The sequence below is a fragment of the Strigops habroptila genome, chromosome 3 (assembly GCF_004027225.2).
Source record: "Strigops habroptila isolate Jane chromosome 3, bStrHab1.2.pri, whole genome shotgun sequence".
Taxonomy (NCBI): domain Eukaryota; kingdom Metazoa; phylum Chordata; class Aves; order Psittaciformes; family Psittacidae; genus Strigops; species Strigops habroptila.
Genome location: NC_044279.2, coordinates 16,330,647 through 16,350,900, shown reverse-complemented (window position 1 = coordinate 16,350,900; position 20,254 = coordinate 16,330,647). Strand labels below are relative to the sequence as shown.

The window sequence follows — 20,254 nt, the reverse complement described above, 5'->3', positions numbered from 1 at the left end:
GAAAGAAAGCTCTGATACTAAAGTATTTATATAAAATACACAGCTTTCATGATTAGCCCTAAGACCTTTGTATATAATAAGCCAAAAAAGTGTTAATTATTTTATTTCTGCCAACCTAAAAAACAAACAAAAGAACCTTTCTGGCCAGGTGCTGCCATTGCCAACAATGCATTTCAGTTAAACTTTGCTATGTTTACATTTCCAGATAATAAAATTCTTTGGTTTATGGACTGCCAGAAGATAGAAAGCTGAGATTAGAGTCTCACATTTGATTAGGTTTGTCATAAAGTAAAGGTAATCATGAAACAATAACTATTTAATCAATTCTTAGTTATTTGTATATTTTAGAGAGGTTCAGGCTTTTTTCAGCCTTACAGTCTTCTCTTTTCTTTGTAATGTGTCAGGATATGTAGTTGCTATTAAATCTTTTCATTAGTTTGATGGACAGTGAAGATGAGTAGTTCTGTTTTTAAGGAGCCTATTCAACAATGACAGGGACACAAAAGACAACAGTCTGCTTTGATTTCCAGCTTCTGGAGATGCCTTTTATAGAAAGTGTACATAAAATGATATTGCCAGGATATAAACTCAGTGTGTAGGGACTACATTTACAATGAACATCTCTTCTCCTGTGCAGCCACCAGCTGTCCAGACAGAATCCTCTCTCCATTCACTGGTGTGTGAGACACCAAGAGTCTTCTATTTTCATCTTTCCACTTTGTCTTTGGTAAACATGACTGCAACAGCTTTTGGAAGAACCTTTTGTGGTTTGTCTAGGGTATTTATGTTGCCTTCATTATCCAGTATCTCATCATTTCATCATCTGCACCCACTACTTCACAGTGTACATGTAAGTGCCGTTGTCCTCACTTCACGGAAGAGAAACTCAAGCACAGAGTGCCAAAAGCATTGGTACAAGGGCTTTAGGAGGCAAGCCCACTAAGGGACAGAGTGAATCCTGTCTTCCTCCTTGGTCCATCCTGTGTTTCCCTTTACTCAGGCTATCCGGGTGGCAGTGGCTTGTGCTGCTAAGGTCCATGCTCTCCGCTCAAACCATCCTTACCAGGATGCCTACACATCCCACCTTCCAGCATGGCCTGTGTGTTTAGAGCTCCTTCAGGAAGACTCCTGCATCCAGCTAGTTTGCTGAAGCCAAGCAGATGTGTCTGTGAGATCCGGTGGCAGCTAAGCCTTGCGTATGTGTGTGTAAGCATCTGTGCAAAGGTCTGCTCCCAAGAGTAAAGCATAGCCAGAGTTTCTCGTGTGTAGCATCACTTGAAGGGTGTTTCACACTCCTGACTAAAAACATCTTGCATCTGCCAAAACATGATAGGGACTTTTTATATCTGTATCACAAGACCTTTGAAAAATCATATTGCTAGAGCCTTTTCAGCAAAATAACAGATTGGTTGTGTGTGTATACATCGGAGAGCTGCATATGGTAGGCATGTCAGACAGTGAAAGGCCACAAACTAATGCCACTCCATAAAATAGTATTTCCTAATATTATTTTTCTGATATTTCTGGCAGTAAACATTTGAAACTTTCATGGAGTATTTAACTTGTGAATCTCAAAACACATTTATTATTATTGTGTATTTAGGGCTTCATTCAATTCCCAATAAAGATGAGGACAGAATTTCCAGTTCCTTTATCATGCTTGTTCCAGCCCTCAAAGTGAACATTGTCTGTTTAAAGTAGAATAGATACTAATTTGGTCCCATAAACCCATAGATTGTTTCAACTTTCCACGAAGTTCTGAATGAATAGATGATCAGATCCCGTGATGCTGCTTTCAGACTCGCTGGTGATATGAAAGAGGGGCTTGTCCAGCCGGCTGTATAGCCATGCCGCTCTTTTGTTGCTCATAGTACACATGCTCAGCTGCTTTTTACTCTCTTTTTATTTTAATGCTCTGCAACAGGGCTGCACAAAGCCGGATTGGCTTTTAAAACACGACTTCATTTTGCAGCTATACGTCTGTGCCCAGTTTTCTTTTGTGCTGCCTGCGGAACAAGGAGCCTGTGTGGTATCTGACACCGGGCTTTTTGCAGTGATTTATTAACTGTGTCAGAATAGCTGTTGTGAATGCTGGGAAGCTCTTGCATATTGTGACAGTTGATATTGATTATGACAGTTTGTAGGCTCTAGTGCATTGTCAGACAGTGGATCGCATTTTGTCTTCTTACTATACATACCATGGGCTATAGATCATAGTGTTTTCTTAAGAAAAGGACCCATTGTCCAGGGTTCTTGCTGGTATGAGGGAGCTTCTGTAGTGTATTGTGCAACAAATAGTAAAATAGTTCAGGCACCCTATAGGACAGGCAGGCAAATGTCAATTGCTTTAGGAAAGAAAAAGTGAATAGTTTGTTCTGCTGCTGGCCTTTCAGGGGAATCAGCCGTGCAGTTGACAGAAGTGGGTAAACTAGTCTGAGGATGTCAGTTATGAAAATACAGCACATCCTGTGCTGTCTGTTGGCCAGAAGTCCACAGGCAGTGCAGGAGGAGGAGGTTGCAATGAAGATTTTGGCTACATATCATTTTTAAAGGTTGCTTTGGGTCTTGATGGAGGCTGAAACTACACGTTTCTAGAGTGAGTCTGAGGAAGAGGAGATATGAGAGTTCTGCACGCTTGGGAGAAAGTAAAAGCTGGTACATGAGCTTCTGCGAGGGGCACATCAAACAGATCCCTCCAAATAACGGCCGCTCCTGACTGTTTGGTTTTAGCTAGGCAGCAGTAAAGTAGCACACAGGAGAAAAGATTTTCCTATTTGCCTAAAAGCTGCTTCAGAGTGGAAAGAAGTCAACAGCTGAGCTTTTGCAGACAACCTGATGGGAAGGAGGGAGTCAAAAGCCATTTGGTTAATTATGCCGCTGTAATTTACTATATTGCTACTGTATATTGGAGGAAAAACCTTCCAACAATACATTTCTTTTTAAAACAAAGCAGCACTTGAGGTGTAGTGGTGATGGTGAATAGGAAAGGAGCCATTCTCATTTTTCTATTCTTGAAAGACCTTTTATAAGAGACCATAATGGGTCATAAACTTACACTTTGAGATAATAAACCTTAGGCAAATGACCTTTAACAATCCATGCTATTAGGATTTGGTTCTCGCACTGGGTTTATATTGATTCAAATGTAGTTTCTGCTGTGATTTTACATTGATGTGATTCAAAATCATTTCTGCGTGTACCATATGGTTTAATTGAAATAAATGTAGTAGCAGGTTACTTATGAAATAATTATTTCTGGGATACTTCGGACAAGACTATGGCATTGAACTGGGACCTGGGGGAACTGGATTCAGTTCTTAGCACTATGGGCCTGATATTGGCCACTCAAACCAGTTCATCTCTCTCATGAGATGAACTCGACCCTATTTCTAGTTGTTTATTTACACTACGGGATCTTTGAGAAGCAACATTTCCTATCAGAAGCCACTCTTGATCTCTCCTGGGATTTCTAGATGCTGCTGTAACACTAATCGTATTTTCTGTAATGCGATCTGTATTTTAATGAGTCCTTAATGTTAGCAAGGAGACAGAATTAAACTAAGTGGTTTGGTTTCAGTGATGATGCAACTTCCCATTCCCTGCTCGCATTTGAATTTGGATTAATTATAGCACCTACTGTATCATAATTATGTTTCATAATGGTAGAACACTCTAGAGTTTGTATATTCACAGCACTATGATAAGCCTCAGGGTGTACTGAGATTTTACAGTGGCATCTCTCAGTCCAGTGTTGGGTGTTAGTGCTATAGTTATATGCTTACAGGTTTTATTGCAGAACATCCACAGCTGTATCAGAAATGCTTTAAAGGAAGGATAAAATGGAAAGTTTTTAAATGTCTGCTTTTCACTACAGCGTTTTTTATTTGATTTTTTTTTTCCCTAATTTTCATAAAGTATTTTGGAGAAGTTAGGTGTGAGGAATGAAGAAGTTCAGGTGTTCAGATAGAATCATAGAATCAACTAGGTTGGAAAAGACCTTTAAGATCAAGTCCAACCTTTACTCCAGGACAGCCAAGTCCGATGTTTCTTTAGGTGGCTTTTATCTTAAGCTCTGGTCACAATTCTCCGTCTGTGCCTAGTTTTGGCTCCTTAAGCCTGATTCCACACCTGGAGAAGATAATTTTGTTGTACTGTCTCTAACATCACTGTTACCTTTCTCTCTTCCCTTCAGATGGTGTCCACAGTGTCACAGCAGTCTGCACCCTGCGTGTCACCATCATCACAGATGACATGCTTACCAACAGCATCACAGTGAGGCTGGAGAACATGTCCCAGGAGAGGTTCCTTTCTCCCCTCCTATCCCTGTTTGTGGAAGGGGTGGCAACAGTGCTCTCCACCGCCAAGGACGGCATCTTCGTTTTCAACATCCAGAATGACACGGACGTCAGCTCCAATATCCTGAATGTGACCTTCTCGGCTTTGCTCCCTGGTGGCATTAGAAACAAGTTCTTCCCTTCTGAGGACCTGCAGGAGCAGATCTACCTCAACAGGACGCTGCTGACCATGATTTCCACGCAGAGGGTGCTGCCCTTTGACGACAACATCTGCTTGCGTGAGCCCTGTGAAAACTACATGAAGTGTGTCTCTGTCCTCAAGTTCGACAGCTCGGCCCCATTCATCAGCTCCAACACCGTCCTGTTCCGCCCCATCCACCCCATCAACGGGCTGCGGTGCCGATGTCCCCCCGGCTTCACGGGTGACTACTGCGAGACAGAGATTGATCTCTGCTACTCCAACCCTTGTGGAAGCAACGGGCTGTGCCGGAGCCGAGAAGGGGGCTACACTTGTGAATGCTACGAGGACTACACTGGTATGTGTTTATCTTATCTTTGACCCATGATTTATAAGTTAGACCATCAGCCAGGCCAGCTTTGTGTCAAGCTGAAATTGCTGACATTCTTAGTCAAAGGGAGAAAAACTCCTGGTGCTGCCTTCTAGTCAGGAGAAGGCTTGTGAGTGTCACACATCACTTAGGGTAAGTCACATATCTCTGTACATGCGTGATAGGAACCGTGCCTTGCTCCAGGTCATGCAGAGGGACCACAGCTGCTGAAGCAATTTGCATTATGTGAATTTCTGTTCAAAATACTTTATGCAAACACATTTCTTCTGTCTGGAAGGAGGAAGGTGGGACACACTCCCCCGGCTCATGGTTTTGCTTGTTAATGCCTTCCTGGCCCCTTAGCAGTTCCCTTGTATCAGGGTATAGTGGGAATGCACACAGCATGAGGTTGGTTCATGGTCCCAAGAAACTGCAGTAATACATGTTTGTGGGAAATATTGCAAGTCAGCTCCAGTTTGTAAATGTCCAGATAAACTCCAGAAGGATGTTGCTGCTTCCAGGCCTGGCTCCAGCAGCCTGCTGAGGAACGTACTTTGCCTCATCATGGACTTGAAAGCTAATAAAGATCAAAGTGCTGCTTCTCAAATACTCCTGAGAAGTTATGAAGGAATATTAGCTGAATGTTGTCTGGTGCTGTCCTGGGTTCAGCTATAGCAGTCATTTTTCTTCTGCTTAGTAGCTGGTGCAGTGCTGTGTTTTTTAACTTTCAGCCTGGGAACAACGCTGATAACACCGATGTTTTTAGTTGTTGCTAAGTAATGTTTATTCCAACCAAGGACTTTCTCAGTCTCATGCTTTGCCAGGGAGGAGGGGAAGCGGGGAGGAAGCAGAGACAGGACACCTGACCCAAACTAGCCAAAGGGGTATTCCATACCACAGCACGTCATGCCCAGTATATAAACCGGGGGGAGTTACCCGGAAGGCCCAGATCACTGCTCGGGTCGGGCTGGGTATCGGTCGGCGGGTGGTGAGCAATTGTATCCTCTCCCCTTGTTATTTCACTAATCGTTATTATCATTGGTGGTAGCAGTAGTGGTTTTGTGTTATACCTTAGTTGCGGGACTGCTCTTATCTCAACCCGTGGGAGTTGCATTCTTCCCATTCTCCTCCCCAACCCTCCGGGAGCGGGGGGAGGAAGAAGGGGGGGGGGGGGGGGGGGAGCGAGCGGCTGTGTGGTTCTGAGTTACCGGCTGGGCTCAAACCACGACAGGTGCTTCAGTGAAGTCAGTGGGATTATTTATGTATTGGAAATTGTGCACGCATTGAAGCGTTCTGCACTGACGTGCTGCCGGCTGTAATTTACGCTGACGGCTCAGTGGTGTCTGCTGTGACCCCAGCAAAGGAGGGGTGAAGCAGAGGGGGCTGTTCCCAACGCCGCCTCTCACTGCTGAAGTTATAAAACATTGAAAACATAAGTTAAGTCTCCATGTGAAAAAAGTCTGGATGATGTGGATGCCTACTGGGTTGGGTCCAGCCCTCTAGATGGGTTTCCTTCACTTTCTATGGCTTTTGAGTCAGAGCTGTAATTAAAAATGTGGTGGTGGAAGGAGCCAGCAGTCAATGAGCAGGGACATGGCAGCAGCAAGTGAACTGGGCTTTCCCCAGCAAGGGGGACAGGACATGCTCCCAAAGATCAGAGGGGGCTTATGGCAGCAGGACCTTCCTAAGGAGCTGCAGACAAACTGGCCTGTGAAACCCTGAATGGAGCTGTGAGATGGCTGGGATATTTGGTCTTAATTGAGGAGTGATTTTCCTGCCAGGCTTCTCATGAATGACTTCCACAGTGAAATAGATTATGAAGTCCATTATCCATTATGTACAGCTAATGCAAAATACATGCAGTAGTGGGCATAACAAAATAGACTTTAAGACCAGTTGATTTCATTTAACATGTTTATGTACTATTATACTGCAAATAGGAATGCTTAGAAGTAGCAAGTTTCATTAAACAAAGATATGCATATGAATAGAGTTAATTCATCCATGTCTTAGGCTTTGGAATTGCATGCATTCCTACATCACATTTTGAGAGTCTCTTGCTAGAAAACTTCAAGAAAAAAGGCTAAATATACTTTCAAACTGAAAGAGAATAATTTTATATTGATAATTGATGAACATACTTAATAATTAACGCTGTAGTCAGAACACAGTACATATTTAGAGGAGAGGCACCTTATTATTCATACGCAAAGAAAGATTTGATCTGTAACTGTATTTTCAGTGCATAGTTGTTAATTAAATGTCCTGCTGCCAGAATATTAAAGCAATCAGAAGTGATCATTGAGTGAACACTACTTATAGCCTTGCCATCTTTAGGTTTCAGAGTTAACTACACTTCAGTGGAACACTTTATTCTGTGGAAGGGTAGTTTCTGTCATGATTGCAGTCAGGTTGGCCAGGGCAAAGCACACCCCACCATGATCAAGAAGGCTCTGGAATCCCTTATCCTATAAATTAATACAAATATTATTTAATATTTCTGGTTTATTGCTGAATGAATGAAGTAGAAATTTTGTATCTACTCCGTGGTTGGTTTATGTTATATTAGTGCCTTTAGGCTCCATGTTGCATGACAGTGTTTTTTCCATCAAACCTAACACACTTACCCACATCTGGTGGTCATTACTTGGTTGATTTTCATCCCCTTTACAGAACAAGGTGGAAAATGTTATCAACAAGTAATCTGTTACCAAAAATATTTCATGAAGATGCATTACTGAATCCTTGTAAGAACTGTTATTTTACCTTTTTTTGTCCTTTCTTTAAACATATTCATATCCATTTGCAGGTTCAGTTTGTATCTGTTAATCATAATACTGTTTTCCACTTATATAGAAATATTTCTTGTTTACAATGATCCAGATTTTATATCTATTTAATATTTAAACAGTACAGGTTGGTTTCAGTAGCAGCACTGTGCTCATGGAATGCAGCTATTGTAAATCAGCATGAGCAGAGAATTGCTAGCCTGAAAGTTGGGAGATTCTGGTATTGTTACCACAGTATTAACTTGGTGTAGTAACATACCAGTATCAGGTACTCATGAATGCTTGAATTAATTGTAAAAAATGAAATATGAATGGTAATATTCAATGAAATGCAGCCTGCTCTGGGAACTCTTATGTTTCCCTTTCTCAATTAAGAGCCTACGTAGAAAAATAATTACAAGAAAATACAAAGATCTGTCATCTCTTTGGGGAGATACACTGCAACTCAATGACAAATCAGTACACAATCATAGCCCTGTACTGCATCTACCCAACTGGTCACCTGTTAAAAATATAGCATTTATTTCCTGTGGAAGATAATTACGTCCTATCTTATTCGGATGGAATTTCCCCTTGTTTTTCCATTCCACTTTGAAGCCCTCCATTTGTTTTGGTGTAATTATTAGTCATTTATACATGATGAAAGTTTCTCTGTCTTCAGGAATCTTCTGTTACGGGCACAAAGGTAAACTGAGATCCTACAAGATATTTCTGAAACCTGATTACTGGCTAGTTTGGGGTGATTTGGAATTAGCTTCACTTCCTGTGATGTGGGGAGGTGAGTGAAAAAGGACATATATTTTTAATCATGTTTTTCAGAATAGCGACCCATTTAACTTCTTTTCTTCATATACCAATTAGTGTAGAGAAGTGAACAATGTGCACACTAACAATCGTGCCATGGATGGCAGGGAGCTATGTGCATGGCTGAAGGGTTAAAGGATTTAATTTACATTAAGCAAACATTGTGAAAAGCCTGTGTAATTTTTCCATCTTTATTTCTTGTATCTTTGAGTGCTGCAGAAGCAGCTTCACTATAGGTGAAGGCTTGGGCAGGGGTGGAATAGTCAGTCCTCCCCAAGGGCAAACCCCTGAAGACCAAATGCATCATGTTATCCACACTGGTTTTGGAGGCATGGTTGCCACACTGTTTCCTGAATGAGCTGTACTTCCAACCCGATCCTGGTGCCTCCTATAGAGTGTACCACTGCAGCATAAATCAACACGTTTTTGGGCATGAATTCCCACAATTCCTGCCCTGCCATGAGTGGGTGCCTCCTGTCATTGCCTCCTGCAGCTCCCACCACCATTCAATGCCCATAGTCCTTCTGCCCAGCAGCCTCTGTGACCATTCTTGTCTACATCGTGCTCCCAAAAAGTGAAATTTGGTTGGCACAGAACAAAAAGCCAAACAAAACAACCTCTGAAATAAGGGAGATATTTAATGTTCCCACAGTTCTCCTTAGTGTATGGCATTCCGTCTCCTTCACTGTGTAACCCCCTAGCAAGGTGCAATTTCTAGGGAAAAAGATCATCATATCCTCTGCATCTCTCCTTGGATTTCACTTCAGAGAGGGGAGAAATCTTAAGTGGTTGTAAATCTTCTGGTAATCAAATACAGCAATTAGAGATCTTTTACGTGTTATACTTTTTTCCTCCCAGTTTATTTTTGTGATACCATATTGACATTAGGAATCATGACATCTAACGTGGCTGCTGTGAATTCTGACTTTGTGTTGTGAGAAGGTAATTATAGCTGTTTTCACAGCGTCGTGCCAGAAGTCCCTATTCATATTGTTTAGTGAGTTCTCAGCATTTGGCTCTTGCAAACTTACAGCAGTAAATGTGAAGATTTGCTTCTGCGTTATCTTTACTTACATCCATTCTTCAGATAGTAATTTCCCAGCTCAGTCTGATACCCGATTCTCATTTTTCAGGCCAGAGAGATCTTATTTGGGAGAATTTCAGCTTTCAAGTAGAGAAGTCTGGCAGCCAGGGTGGCCATAATGAGTGTTTTATCTTGGGCGAGAGGGTCTGAAATTCCACTCTTGGTTACACTTCTGCAGCTCCACTGGAGTCGTGGGATCACAGGAATATAACGGCCAAATCCTGTACAGCAAATCTTAATTTGATTCCTTCAGGTTCCTTACTGCATCTTTAACTCCTTGTTTAGCTTACATGGTTTTGTGACAGCAAGCAAGGCTGAACAAAGGTTATCCTCACAGGGTTGTGGGGCTTTGCCAGCACTTTCAAACAGCTGAGACCAAGTTTGTCTTTACTACAAAATGCCAAATAAGAAATTCTTTAGTTCCCAAACACTCCTATAAATGTAGACATTGTCCACAGCATGAGCCAGCTTTGTGGGTCATCTCTCTGATACCTCATTCAACTGTTAAGGCAGCGCAGTGAAGGTACTAAAATGTTTTGTATTGTTGCTGCCTTAACAGTGTCCTTTAGTCCAGGGCTTCGAAGTTATGGTGCTGGATTGCAGGTGCATTTATATAATAAAGAGATGAAAACAGCCGAGGCAAGATCCAGTATTGTACAAAATGGTGTATTTGGTTTCAAGAGTTTAAATGTGATTTGGATGCTGGGTGGTTTGCACTATGTTCAGAATTTAAAGCTGTGTATTTTCCCATTTGCAGAAAGTCTTAACAGTTTTTTATTAAGTTTTTCTGCTGATTTTGGATGCAGGAGAGGTCAAGGAAGAGTGCCGACTGTCAGCCTTTTAATAACTTTCATTATTCCTCAGTGCCTCAGAGGAGAATCCCTGGTTGCTTTTCCTTGCAACATTTGTATGGCAATACTGTGAGAAAGCTTATGTAGCCAGGGTGGTTGCACCCTGGTGAAGGTTAGTATAACACTGGAGGTTTAGAACATTTTATTCTTTTTCAGCAGTGCTATGCCATGCTCTTATTTTGATCTTTGTAGTGAAACTAGGTCTTCATAACTGCAACACAATTTCCTTTTGATTTTTGTGGACCTCAGATAACTTTTTCATATATGATGGAGTGATAAATGATCATTTGCTCGATCGTTTGTTCCTTACGATTAGTACTCCTTAGTTTTGTTGTGATGCGGATGTCCCAGCACAGTCTTTTCCATCAATGTTCAACTTCCTCCATCTCATCAGCATGACGTTTTTGTGAGGAAAGCCCTCTTCTGCCTCTGTTGAATCAGCAGGCATCTCCATTGGTGTCCCCATGGCTGGTGGCAGTTGTGTACCCAGGGGCACCTCTGTTTCCCCCCAGCCTTTGGCTCCTTTCAAGCCCCCCGGGGCTCGCAGCGCTTGGGCAGCTGGCAGGGACCCCATAAGCTGTGCAGCGGATGGTGCAGAAGCCGAGCTTCACTTCTCTGAACGTTTTTCGGAGCATGACTGGTGCAAAGGCTGGAAAAGCCTATCATTTTCTCTTTTTATGATCTGCACCACTCAGCTGTGTAGACTGTGAGACACAGTCTCATAAATCTTACTCTCAGTGCTTTGAAGTTTCCCCATATGACCACTGCATTTACCCATGCCAAAAAGCAATGAACCCCAGATGTTGTCTCATGAGCTGACTTAATATCTAAGCATATAAGGAACGCATACAACCTATTCTTTGCAATTAGCCATGGGTAATAATTCTTCCATTGGCTATTTGGGCAGTGCATGCTGCATTTGAAAAGCACAGCAGTCAATTGTGATATTTAGTTTCCTTTCTCTCCTTTTAACATCATGCCCATTTTATGTCATGAATTCCTGAAAATACGTATTAGATTTGGATATTCAGATTAAGAGGTATGACCTGGCAAAATTCTCTTTGGGTCTATATATACTCCCAGGGAACTATGATTTCAGATCATTACAAGCTGTACCTGTACAAAACACTTCTCAGTGACCTAAGGATCACTGTGGACTCTGCAAAAAATTATTAACCACAAAGGAAGCCTCTGAGACACCTCTTTGAGCAAGAGGGTGCTGTCCCCTTCACCAAAGGGACGGGAAGCTGGAGCACAGCATCTTCATCTCTTCCAGGTCACATAAAAGCAGTCAGTAGCAAGTCCAGCAGGGCTGGGCAATGGCCCAGGCAGCTCCTGTGGGTCATTCCTGGGCTGCCCACAACTGGAAACCTGGATGAGATTCCCATGAAGGACATTTCTTTCTTGACACAGACTCTCAGCAGAAGCCTGCATGCTCACTGGCCCATTGTGTTTAACTCAGAGATTTATGGTGCATGTTAAAAGGGGTTCTTGCTTGTTTTTGTGGCAAGGCTCGCTGCTAAATGTGTGCAGGGATGGGGCCAGCATGGCGCAGCCTTATAGCTGGGCCTAAGTGATGCTGAGTTGGACCTGAGGCCATGGCCCAGGTAGCACAACTGCATGACTGCTTGCTCCAGAAGATAGCTAAAACCGTAAACCCAGAGTTATATTTTTATATAACACAGTCAAAAGCTGAAGTCTATTTAACTTTTAAATAATGTCATGTTTTTGAAGATTATATTCCTGTCCAAGTCACAGGTGACGAATCTGGATGATCTCTGATTCGTCTGAACTGCTACAAGTGCCTGGGGTTCGGATGCCTCTTCTGGAGCTTGCGTCTTATCCTCCTTGCCCGTGGAAATACTTGCACTGATCAAAGTCTTTTGCTGTCATGTGGAAGCCTAGCTACAGACTTAACGTTGTGTTTGTTCCTTTTAATTAGTTTTAGAACAGTTTGGCAGAACAACTGTTCTTACTGGGTGCTCCCGCAGTGGAGGTGTGATGAGTGCTTTGTAAAAGCAAGCAGCTGATCACACACCAGTGTAATCACTCAGCCATGTACTCTTCCAAACAGGTCAGGGTCTAGGAAGCCCTCCTCACTACAGCTTATCTTCTTTTGCTTCTCCTGAGACAGCTGTGTGCCTTGCCTGTTCTCTTCATTTAGCCACTCCCCTCGTTTGTCACCCACAGAGTTTAGTCGAGGGAGGTGATCCTGCCCCTCTACTCTGCTCTCGTGAGACCTCACTTGGAGTATTGTGTGCAGTTCTGGTGTCCTCAACATAAAACGGACATGGAGCTGTTGGAGCGAGTCCAGAGCAGGGCCATGAGGATGGTCAAGGGCTGGAGCACCTCCCGTATGAAGACAGGCTGAGAGAGTTGGGGCTGTTCAGCCTGGAGAAGAGAAGGCTGCCTGGAGACCTCATAGCAGCCTTCCAGTACCTGAAGGGGGCCTACAAGGATGCTGGAGAGGGACTCATCAGGGACTGTAGCGACAGGATGAGGGGGAATGGGTTTAAACTTAAACAGGGGAGGTTCCGGTTAGGTATAAGGAAGAAGTTCTTTCCTGCGAGGGTGGTGAGGCACTGGAACAGGTTGCCCAAGGATGTTGTGAATGCTTCATCCCTGGCAGTGTTCAAGGTTGGACAGAGCCTTGGGCCACATGGTTTAGTGCAAGCTGTCCCTGTGCATGGCAGGGGGTTGGAACTAGATGATCTTAAGGTCCTTTCCAATCCTAACTATTCTATGATTCTATGATAATTTTAAGTAGCATGTAGCTAAAATTCAGTATCCAGAGAACTTGGGCAAGAACCTGTTTGAGGATGGTTGCATGCTCACACTTACGTTTTTATACCTACTTGCTATTCATGCCATTGATGTCTCTTAGATTACATTACAATACGGAGAGAAGGTAGGTTCTTAGTTGCGGGCTGTACGATATGAAGTCAAGGAGCTTGCAGACATGAGGGGCCTGCAAGCACACACTATGGTGTGACGGCATTGCAGCTGTTGAACCAGTGCTGCCCCAGCTCTTCTCAATGTAGGTGTTTAATATTGAGCCCTAATGGCCAGGTGTAATCAATCGTAGGATGGTTTGGGTTGGGAGAAACCATTAAAGATCATCTAGTCCAGCCACCCTGCCATGGCTAACACTGGCTTGTCTGTTTCGTTGAAGTCAAATATCATTAAATCACTGATGTGAAAATAATGCATTTGACCCTGAAGCCGTGCCAAGGTAAGCTCGTGTTTGCTGCCAGGCAGCTGGCTTTACATGAGCAAGGCAAACTGCTAACCTGGCATGGGTACCTGCCTGCCTCTGCCCCTGACCTCTCCTTCCCACCTCTTGGGAAGAAAATGTCCTGTGAGTATGAACATATCAGCTAGTGGTGTTCAAGGGGAGAGGGACATGTACTTCAAGTTTCTTGTTGGCATCCTGGTTAGCAACAGACCTGCCTAAATTGAGGATTCCCTTTGTTCTAGCATAGGTGAAATGTCCTTTGTTGTCTTTAACCTGTTGTACTTTTATTTCTTCTTTACTAATCTTGCTCCGTCAATTAGGCTCTTGACTTGTTCTCCTGGCTTTATACTGATGTGTTTTCTGTTACCCCACCTAAATGGGAGTCACAATTCTCCCAGGCTTTTTGAAAACCTTTGTTATAATGCATTTGCTTATCTTCATTGGTGTAACTAAAAGAAAGTGGAAAGTGGAGCGCAATTACACAAAGTGAAGCTATTTGATATTATAATTTTACAGGTACATGTAAAACCCCTCCCCACTGATGTAGCTGAATTCTCACACACTATCTTAATTGTGAACCTATATATGCATTGCAGAACACTAATCTGAGAGAAACTACACACGGTGAGCTTTGTTTGAATTAAAATATGTTAAATAGCAGTTTATTAAACAATGGCCAACTTCTCTGTGTAAACCATAGTTTACAATTATGATTTTATTGATTTAGTCAAGTTAAGCCTTCTGTAACATATTAGTTGGTTTTTTTTCTCATAGTTCAATGTCAGAAATGTTAGTGGGATAAAATTTTAAGCCACACAAATGCATTCTAATACACCCAAACGTACACTTGCTGAGTGTCAAAATAGCCCATATATTAGACTACCCTTTAAGTGTTTTTTTTGCCAATGGCTAGGTGTCTTGGTTGGTTTTTTCTCAATAAAAACAAATCAGATAAGGAAAAAGGAGAAGAGAAAGGAGGAGAAAAAACCCAATAGCTTGCTTTTAAGTTATTTGTGACGAAGATAAAATCATGAGAGAGTATTTTTTCCAGTATGCCTCACGTTCTGGAAAGCCCCTCACCTCAGCTGTGAACAATGTTCACAGCAGATCAGAGGTGAAGGCTAAAACATGAAATTCCAGGGAGAATGGAATTAAATATTTCAGATCTTCCAAAACAATAAAGAAGTTTATCTTCCAAGGAAAAAGGCAGCGGGGCTCCTTTGCTCCTGCCTGTAAATACAACTGTGAAGCCCCCTTACAATTCAGCAAGACTGAACTATGAAAAACATATTGGGCTTCTGTATATAATTCCCAAGTTAGACATTTTTATTTTCATCAGCAGATAAATGACAGGAAAGTGGCAGGAAGGGTGTTTGGGTGCAAAGATGAGGGAATCGGGATGATGTCCGGTTAGGGAGGAAAAAGTATAAAGTAATTTTCTTGTGTGTCTGTTCTTTGTGTTATCAGGATTGGAAGCTTTGACAGTTGAGCACCAGACTGAGGCACTTGGCCTTCAACAACAAGATAATTACAGTTCTGCAATACAGTTGTGCAGGGCATGGTGGGAACCACAATTTCATTGTTGCTGCAAATGCTCTTTTGTTTAGAGCATCATGGTTCAGTGCCTGCATCCCAGCCACTGCTCCTCTGGGGCAGGTTTTGTTCTGCACCCACCCTGAGCGGTGCCCCCAAATTGCAGCTTCCTGAGCAGTCCTCAGCCCAAATTTTCAGTTTCTCAAAATCAAGATAAAGATACTTTACTTCACTCTGTCTCTCAAATTCTCCCTAGTGAAGCATATGAGAGCCATTATACAGCATTTTCCAATACAATAATTAAACCCCCTATTTCAATTAGATATAGCCACCCAGCTTCAAGGGGTCAACACACTGATGTGCATATTATAAGAAACATTATTATGAAGATGAGTGCCTTATATTAATAATTAGCGTAATCTAGATGATACACTAAAGTATATTCATTTTAACAAAATGGTAATAAGTGATTTTAAACCATATTTTACAAAAAGGCTGAATTTTAGTCCACTATACTGCTGTAAGAAGAGTTAAATACAAGCTGTGGAAGCTGGTTGGATTCATTTTTGATGACTGTTTAAAAATATCTTGCTAAAAAAGTAACTTTTGAATTTCTACCTATTGTATAGATTTAAAAATACACTGGTTTTGAGATTTTCTGTGCAAGATGAATGTGACATTACAAGGCCATTTTCAGAGTCATTAAGAAATAAAGTCAGCTTCCCTGGTTAAGTTGCTTTTTGTTTTCAGTTTATGTTCCTGACCAGTGTATGAAATATTTTTGAGGTTACCAAAACATGAGGTTACAGGGGTTATTTCCTTAACCCTGATCATTTTAATTTTACAAGTCTAGGGGCGTTTTTGATTTTTTCAAGATGTGCCTTCAATGTGTAACAATGGAAATTTGATGAGCATCGGATCGGTTTTGCCAGTTCTATCCACTTTGTCAAGCAAAACGTCTGAACTCCTACAATCCACAATACAGTTATACAGCGCTTCTAAGTAACTTTCTTTTAACATAATACTTCTCATACCGAATGAAAATAGAAAGCTCTGAAATCCTAGCCTCCTAAGACATAATTACAATAGTAGATTTACTTTGAGCATGTTTTGTAGTTGCTTTATTAATATTTTATGGCTTCTCTTCAATTATTCTCTCTAATTGGCCATTATGCTTCTTTCCACCAGAGCTTCTGGGACCACCTAGGGTGTTAAGGGGCATCATTTGGCTTGAGGTCTGCCTGTTTCTAAATGCCATCATTTTTACCATGGTGTTGGATTATGCCAAAGATGTGAGTGTGAGGTTTTCCTGTGAAAACCTCTGATTTATGGAAAATATGAAATGCAGGCTCTCACCAGTCTTCCCTTAATGGAGGTGTGCAGTTAGCTGCTTGTGCATTTAATCCCTGCTGGGGGCCAGGGCAGATGGTTTCTTCTGTGCTTTGTCTGTTGTTCTGAGCTGAACCATCAAGTCTGTAACAACTACATGGAGAAAATTAAACGGGTCTTACTGGAGTAGGGGTTGGACTCTCCTAAAAAAACCAGTAATGTTTGCCATTGAAAGGGAGACCCTGATCTCCTTTTCTCCTTATTCCTGAGCACTTTTCTATCTTCCTCTCTTTTTGAGGTCAGTTGTTTGCAGGTATGTTCCCTTTCTCAACTGCACTGAGGTGTTAACTTGCTCAGAAATACAGTGCTAGACCTTTCCCCTTCCCTACCAATTTGGAAACTGGGAATCGCAGCCCCTTGGTATCCTCCTCTGTGGAAAGCAGCTTAGGGAAAGCAGGTGGAAAGTGTACGGGAAGCCTGGCAGTACCTGAAAGCATGTCTGGTTTTCCAGCTCCTGAGTTCCTGTGATAAAAGAAGTTATTGCAGACACACCCCTGGCCCAGCCACCACGCCTTGCTTGCTTTCCTCATTCACGTAAATAGTTTAATGTACTTTGAAAAGCCCAGTGGGAGGCCAGAATGGCCTGTGGAACAACAGCCTTGGGGAATTAACGGTGCCAGTGGTGGCATTCAGTGTCCACTGAAAACTGCAACTTTACATGATGGAATAGTCCTTTTTGTCATCAGAGCAGAGGCATGCCGAGTGTATATGAGTGCCCTTTTTTCTTTCTCACTGCTGCCCGTGGAAGGAGGTGAGAACAAGGCATAGCAGCTGGTTCCCAAGCAGAAGTGCCTGCAGGCATGCAGGGATGCAAATATGGACCAGACTCCAAAGGCTGTCCTGAAGGTAGCGTGTCCTGCTCTGTCCTTTGGTTCCCTCCATGTGTCCCTCCTCAAGTAACACTACTGGAGATGAATCAAGGGGCATACAGAGAAAACAAATATAATATCAGATATATATTCAGCAAAGGTAGGATATGATCATTTATCTTAAAAATAAATGGAGGGAAGGATATTCCTCTGTAAATAAATGTAAGTATATTATGCAGAGGTGTGTTTTATTCTTACACCTCCTCCTTTCTCATTGGTTTTAAGGTGGGATTTTTAGGAAGAGATTTATTCCAAGGAAGACATAATGCAAATTTCAGACACAATGGCATAATCTAATTTAAGTTTTATCTTTGACATCTATGGTAATGTTTTCCCCCTGCTAAATACTTCCAGAGATAAAGCTTAGGCTTTTGAAAGGCATTGCTTCATCACCATATCTTACCCCAAATCAGTGCAATTTGCATTATGATAAATTGTCTTACATACAAACCATAGAGCTCAATACAAACTGGAAGTTTTTGGTGCATTTCTTTTTTCACTTAGTTAGATTTGTGCTGTGTATAGTCCTGGATGAGAGACGGAACCTAAAAAGATCTCTAAAGCTTCACTGTATAGGTCAAAGGCAGAGGCATTGTGAGGGCATTGTCCATTACAATAAACAGTTCAGTAATTTACAGGGTTTAGAGTTGTAAAATCAGCCAAAAGCGAAGATTAAAAGACATTAAGAAATTACCTATTTGACGCCACAGAAGAGAAGTTGTTGGGTAGCTGTGGCAGGCTGCAGACATGGATGTTTTCTTTCTCATTCTCCTCCACCACATCTAAAACATCGGAAACATTCAAAACCAGTGCTTTCCCTCAGCACTTCCTCAGAGGCCTGGGGGAGATCATGTCGGTGCCATGGGAGCAGGCAGTGGGGAGAAGCCAGGCATGTTGTGTGCACCTCTGCCCACCCACCTGAGCCACGAGAGCAATGCTCAGGCTTCACGCAGTGATGGCTCTGCATGGGTTTGCCATCGAGCGTGCACCCCAGCGCTGCAAAACACCCCGCTGGGGATTCTTTGGAGGTATTGGCACTAATCTGTGGGCTGTACAATCCTGGATTCTACCTTTTCTTTCCCAGACTTTAAGGTGGACTTTGAAATAGAGTGTTTCCTGAAATTGAGAATGTTTTGCTGTGGTGTCTGCCTCCTTGCTCATCAGTGTGCTATACAGAAAGAAATCACAATACTTGGGGTACGTGTTGCTAGCACTTCTGGTGCTCACACCACTCTTGCTGCTGAATAGTGAAAAGTGAGCTATCTGGTGTAGACAGAGTGGAAGCTTAATGACTGAGCATTTTTAATCCTCAGTGAATATATGAGGAAGAGAATGCAGCTACTAAAAACTCAGTCATGACTTTCGCCTGTGCTTTGTTCCTGCCAGCGCTGTTGGAAGTTGCATAGGAAAACAAGGTCCAGTGGCCATTCAAATGGAGCATATATCATCTTCAGAATATGCTCATAATTTCTGAAATCCACAGATTAATTCATTTCTTCAACAGATGTGTCCCAAATATCACTAATCCTCCTCAGTAGTTTCTTTTTTTTTTTTCCCCCAATTATTTCTTCTCATTTAAATGCAAAACCGAAAAAGCCCCAAATCCCAAATCATCCATCCATCCTCCCACCCATCCCTGCAGGGTGTCTTTTGTTTTGTTTTGTGACCAGGGAAGGGGAGGAAGTGAGGAGAGGACGAACATCTTTGCTCAGGCTGGTGCTGGGCACAGGATCCTGGGCCTGATTTTGGATGGATGAGGGGCCAGATACCATTTCAGTGGCTGTTCTGCGAGTGCAGTACATCAGTGGGCACAGCCCAAAACTGCTTGAGAGATGGAGACCTGAGCTTTCCCTGCTCTTGTTTTTGTACAGTTTAGCTTGGTTGCTAGTGGTGAAGAATCAGGAGGTGGGATGGCGTCCTGGCCTCTCCTTTGCCTGTCTGGCCAGGGGAGATTTTTCATTGTGGTCCCGCTCCTCCTGGGTGCTTGCAGGACCACGGAGCAGCTGGGTGCAGATGCTGTCCCCAGGGACCCCAGTGGGAAGGAGAGCTGGGAAGGGTTGAGTAGCATTTTCCTGTTGGGAGTGGGGATGGGACCTCCCTCAGAGCAGCTGGTTTCGGTTGAGGTTTTTTGGGCTGGAATTTGACCACCAAGAGCTCTCACTCGCCTTGGGGCTAGCACATGCCACCCGCACCTTCAGAGGCAAAAAAGAAGAAAATAAAAAGCCTCCCATGTTCATTATGTTGGAGCATCTCATGATTGAAGATCTCATGACCTTTATTTAGCCCAGTCTCATGATTTTTGGAAATCTGATATGTGAGTTATCAGGGATGCCTGGGGGAACTTTGTGAAGAAGGCACAGGGCAGGCACTGGTAATTTTGCACCCTCTCTTCTCACCAGCTCAGAGTTTAGAGCTTATGACCACAGAAAAATTAAACCAGATCTGGAGATAAAAGAGCGATTTCCTGAGTAGCTGAGTATAGGATCTTCTTCTATCACCTCAGAGAGTTAGTTGGCAAGATGAAGATATAGATATAGACGATATAGATGTAGATGATACAGATGATATAGACAATATAGATATAGATATAGGTATAGATATAGATATAGACATAGACATAGATATAGAATATCTGTATCTATATAGATATGGTTTTGCTGTTATTTTGCTTAGTGTCTTAAATTCAGGTTACTCTCTTGCAAATACATCTTGTTAAATCTGGAACTATTAGGAACTTAAATTATGAAGGACAGCTGTCACTACGAGTCAGTGGGATTTAGTCCTAAACAGTGTGATTGTGTGTATTTATGTATGTATTTATGTACTATTTTACTTTAGCCTGCTTCTCACAATATGC

General features: G+C 42.4%; 1 protein-coding gene across 10 annotated transcripts in view; it reads left to right on the top strand.

Moving 5' to 3' along the window:
* The window catches only part of CELSR1 (cadherin EGF LAG seven-pass G-type receptor 1), a 165,844-nt gene that overhangs the window by 63,951 nt on the left and 81,639 nt on the right, over nt 1–20,254 (top strand). For all 10 annotated transcript variants that reach the window (XM_030480073.2, XM_030480078.1, XM_030480076.1 and 7 more), the window contains exon 2: nt 4,193–4,831. In XM_030480073.2, coding sequence (XP_030335933.1) covers nt 4,193–4,831 — 639 coding nt within the window. The remainder of the gene's footprint in view (nt 1–4,192; nt 4,832–20,254) is intronic.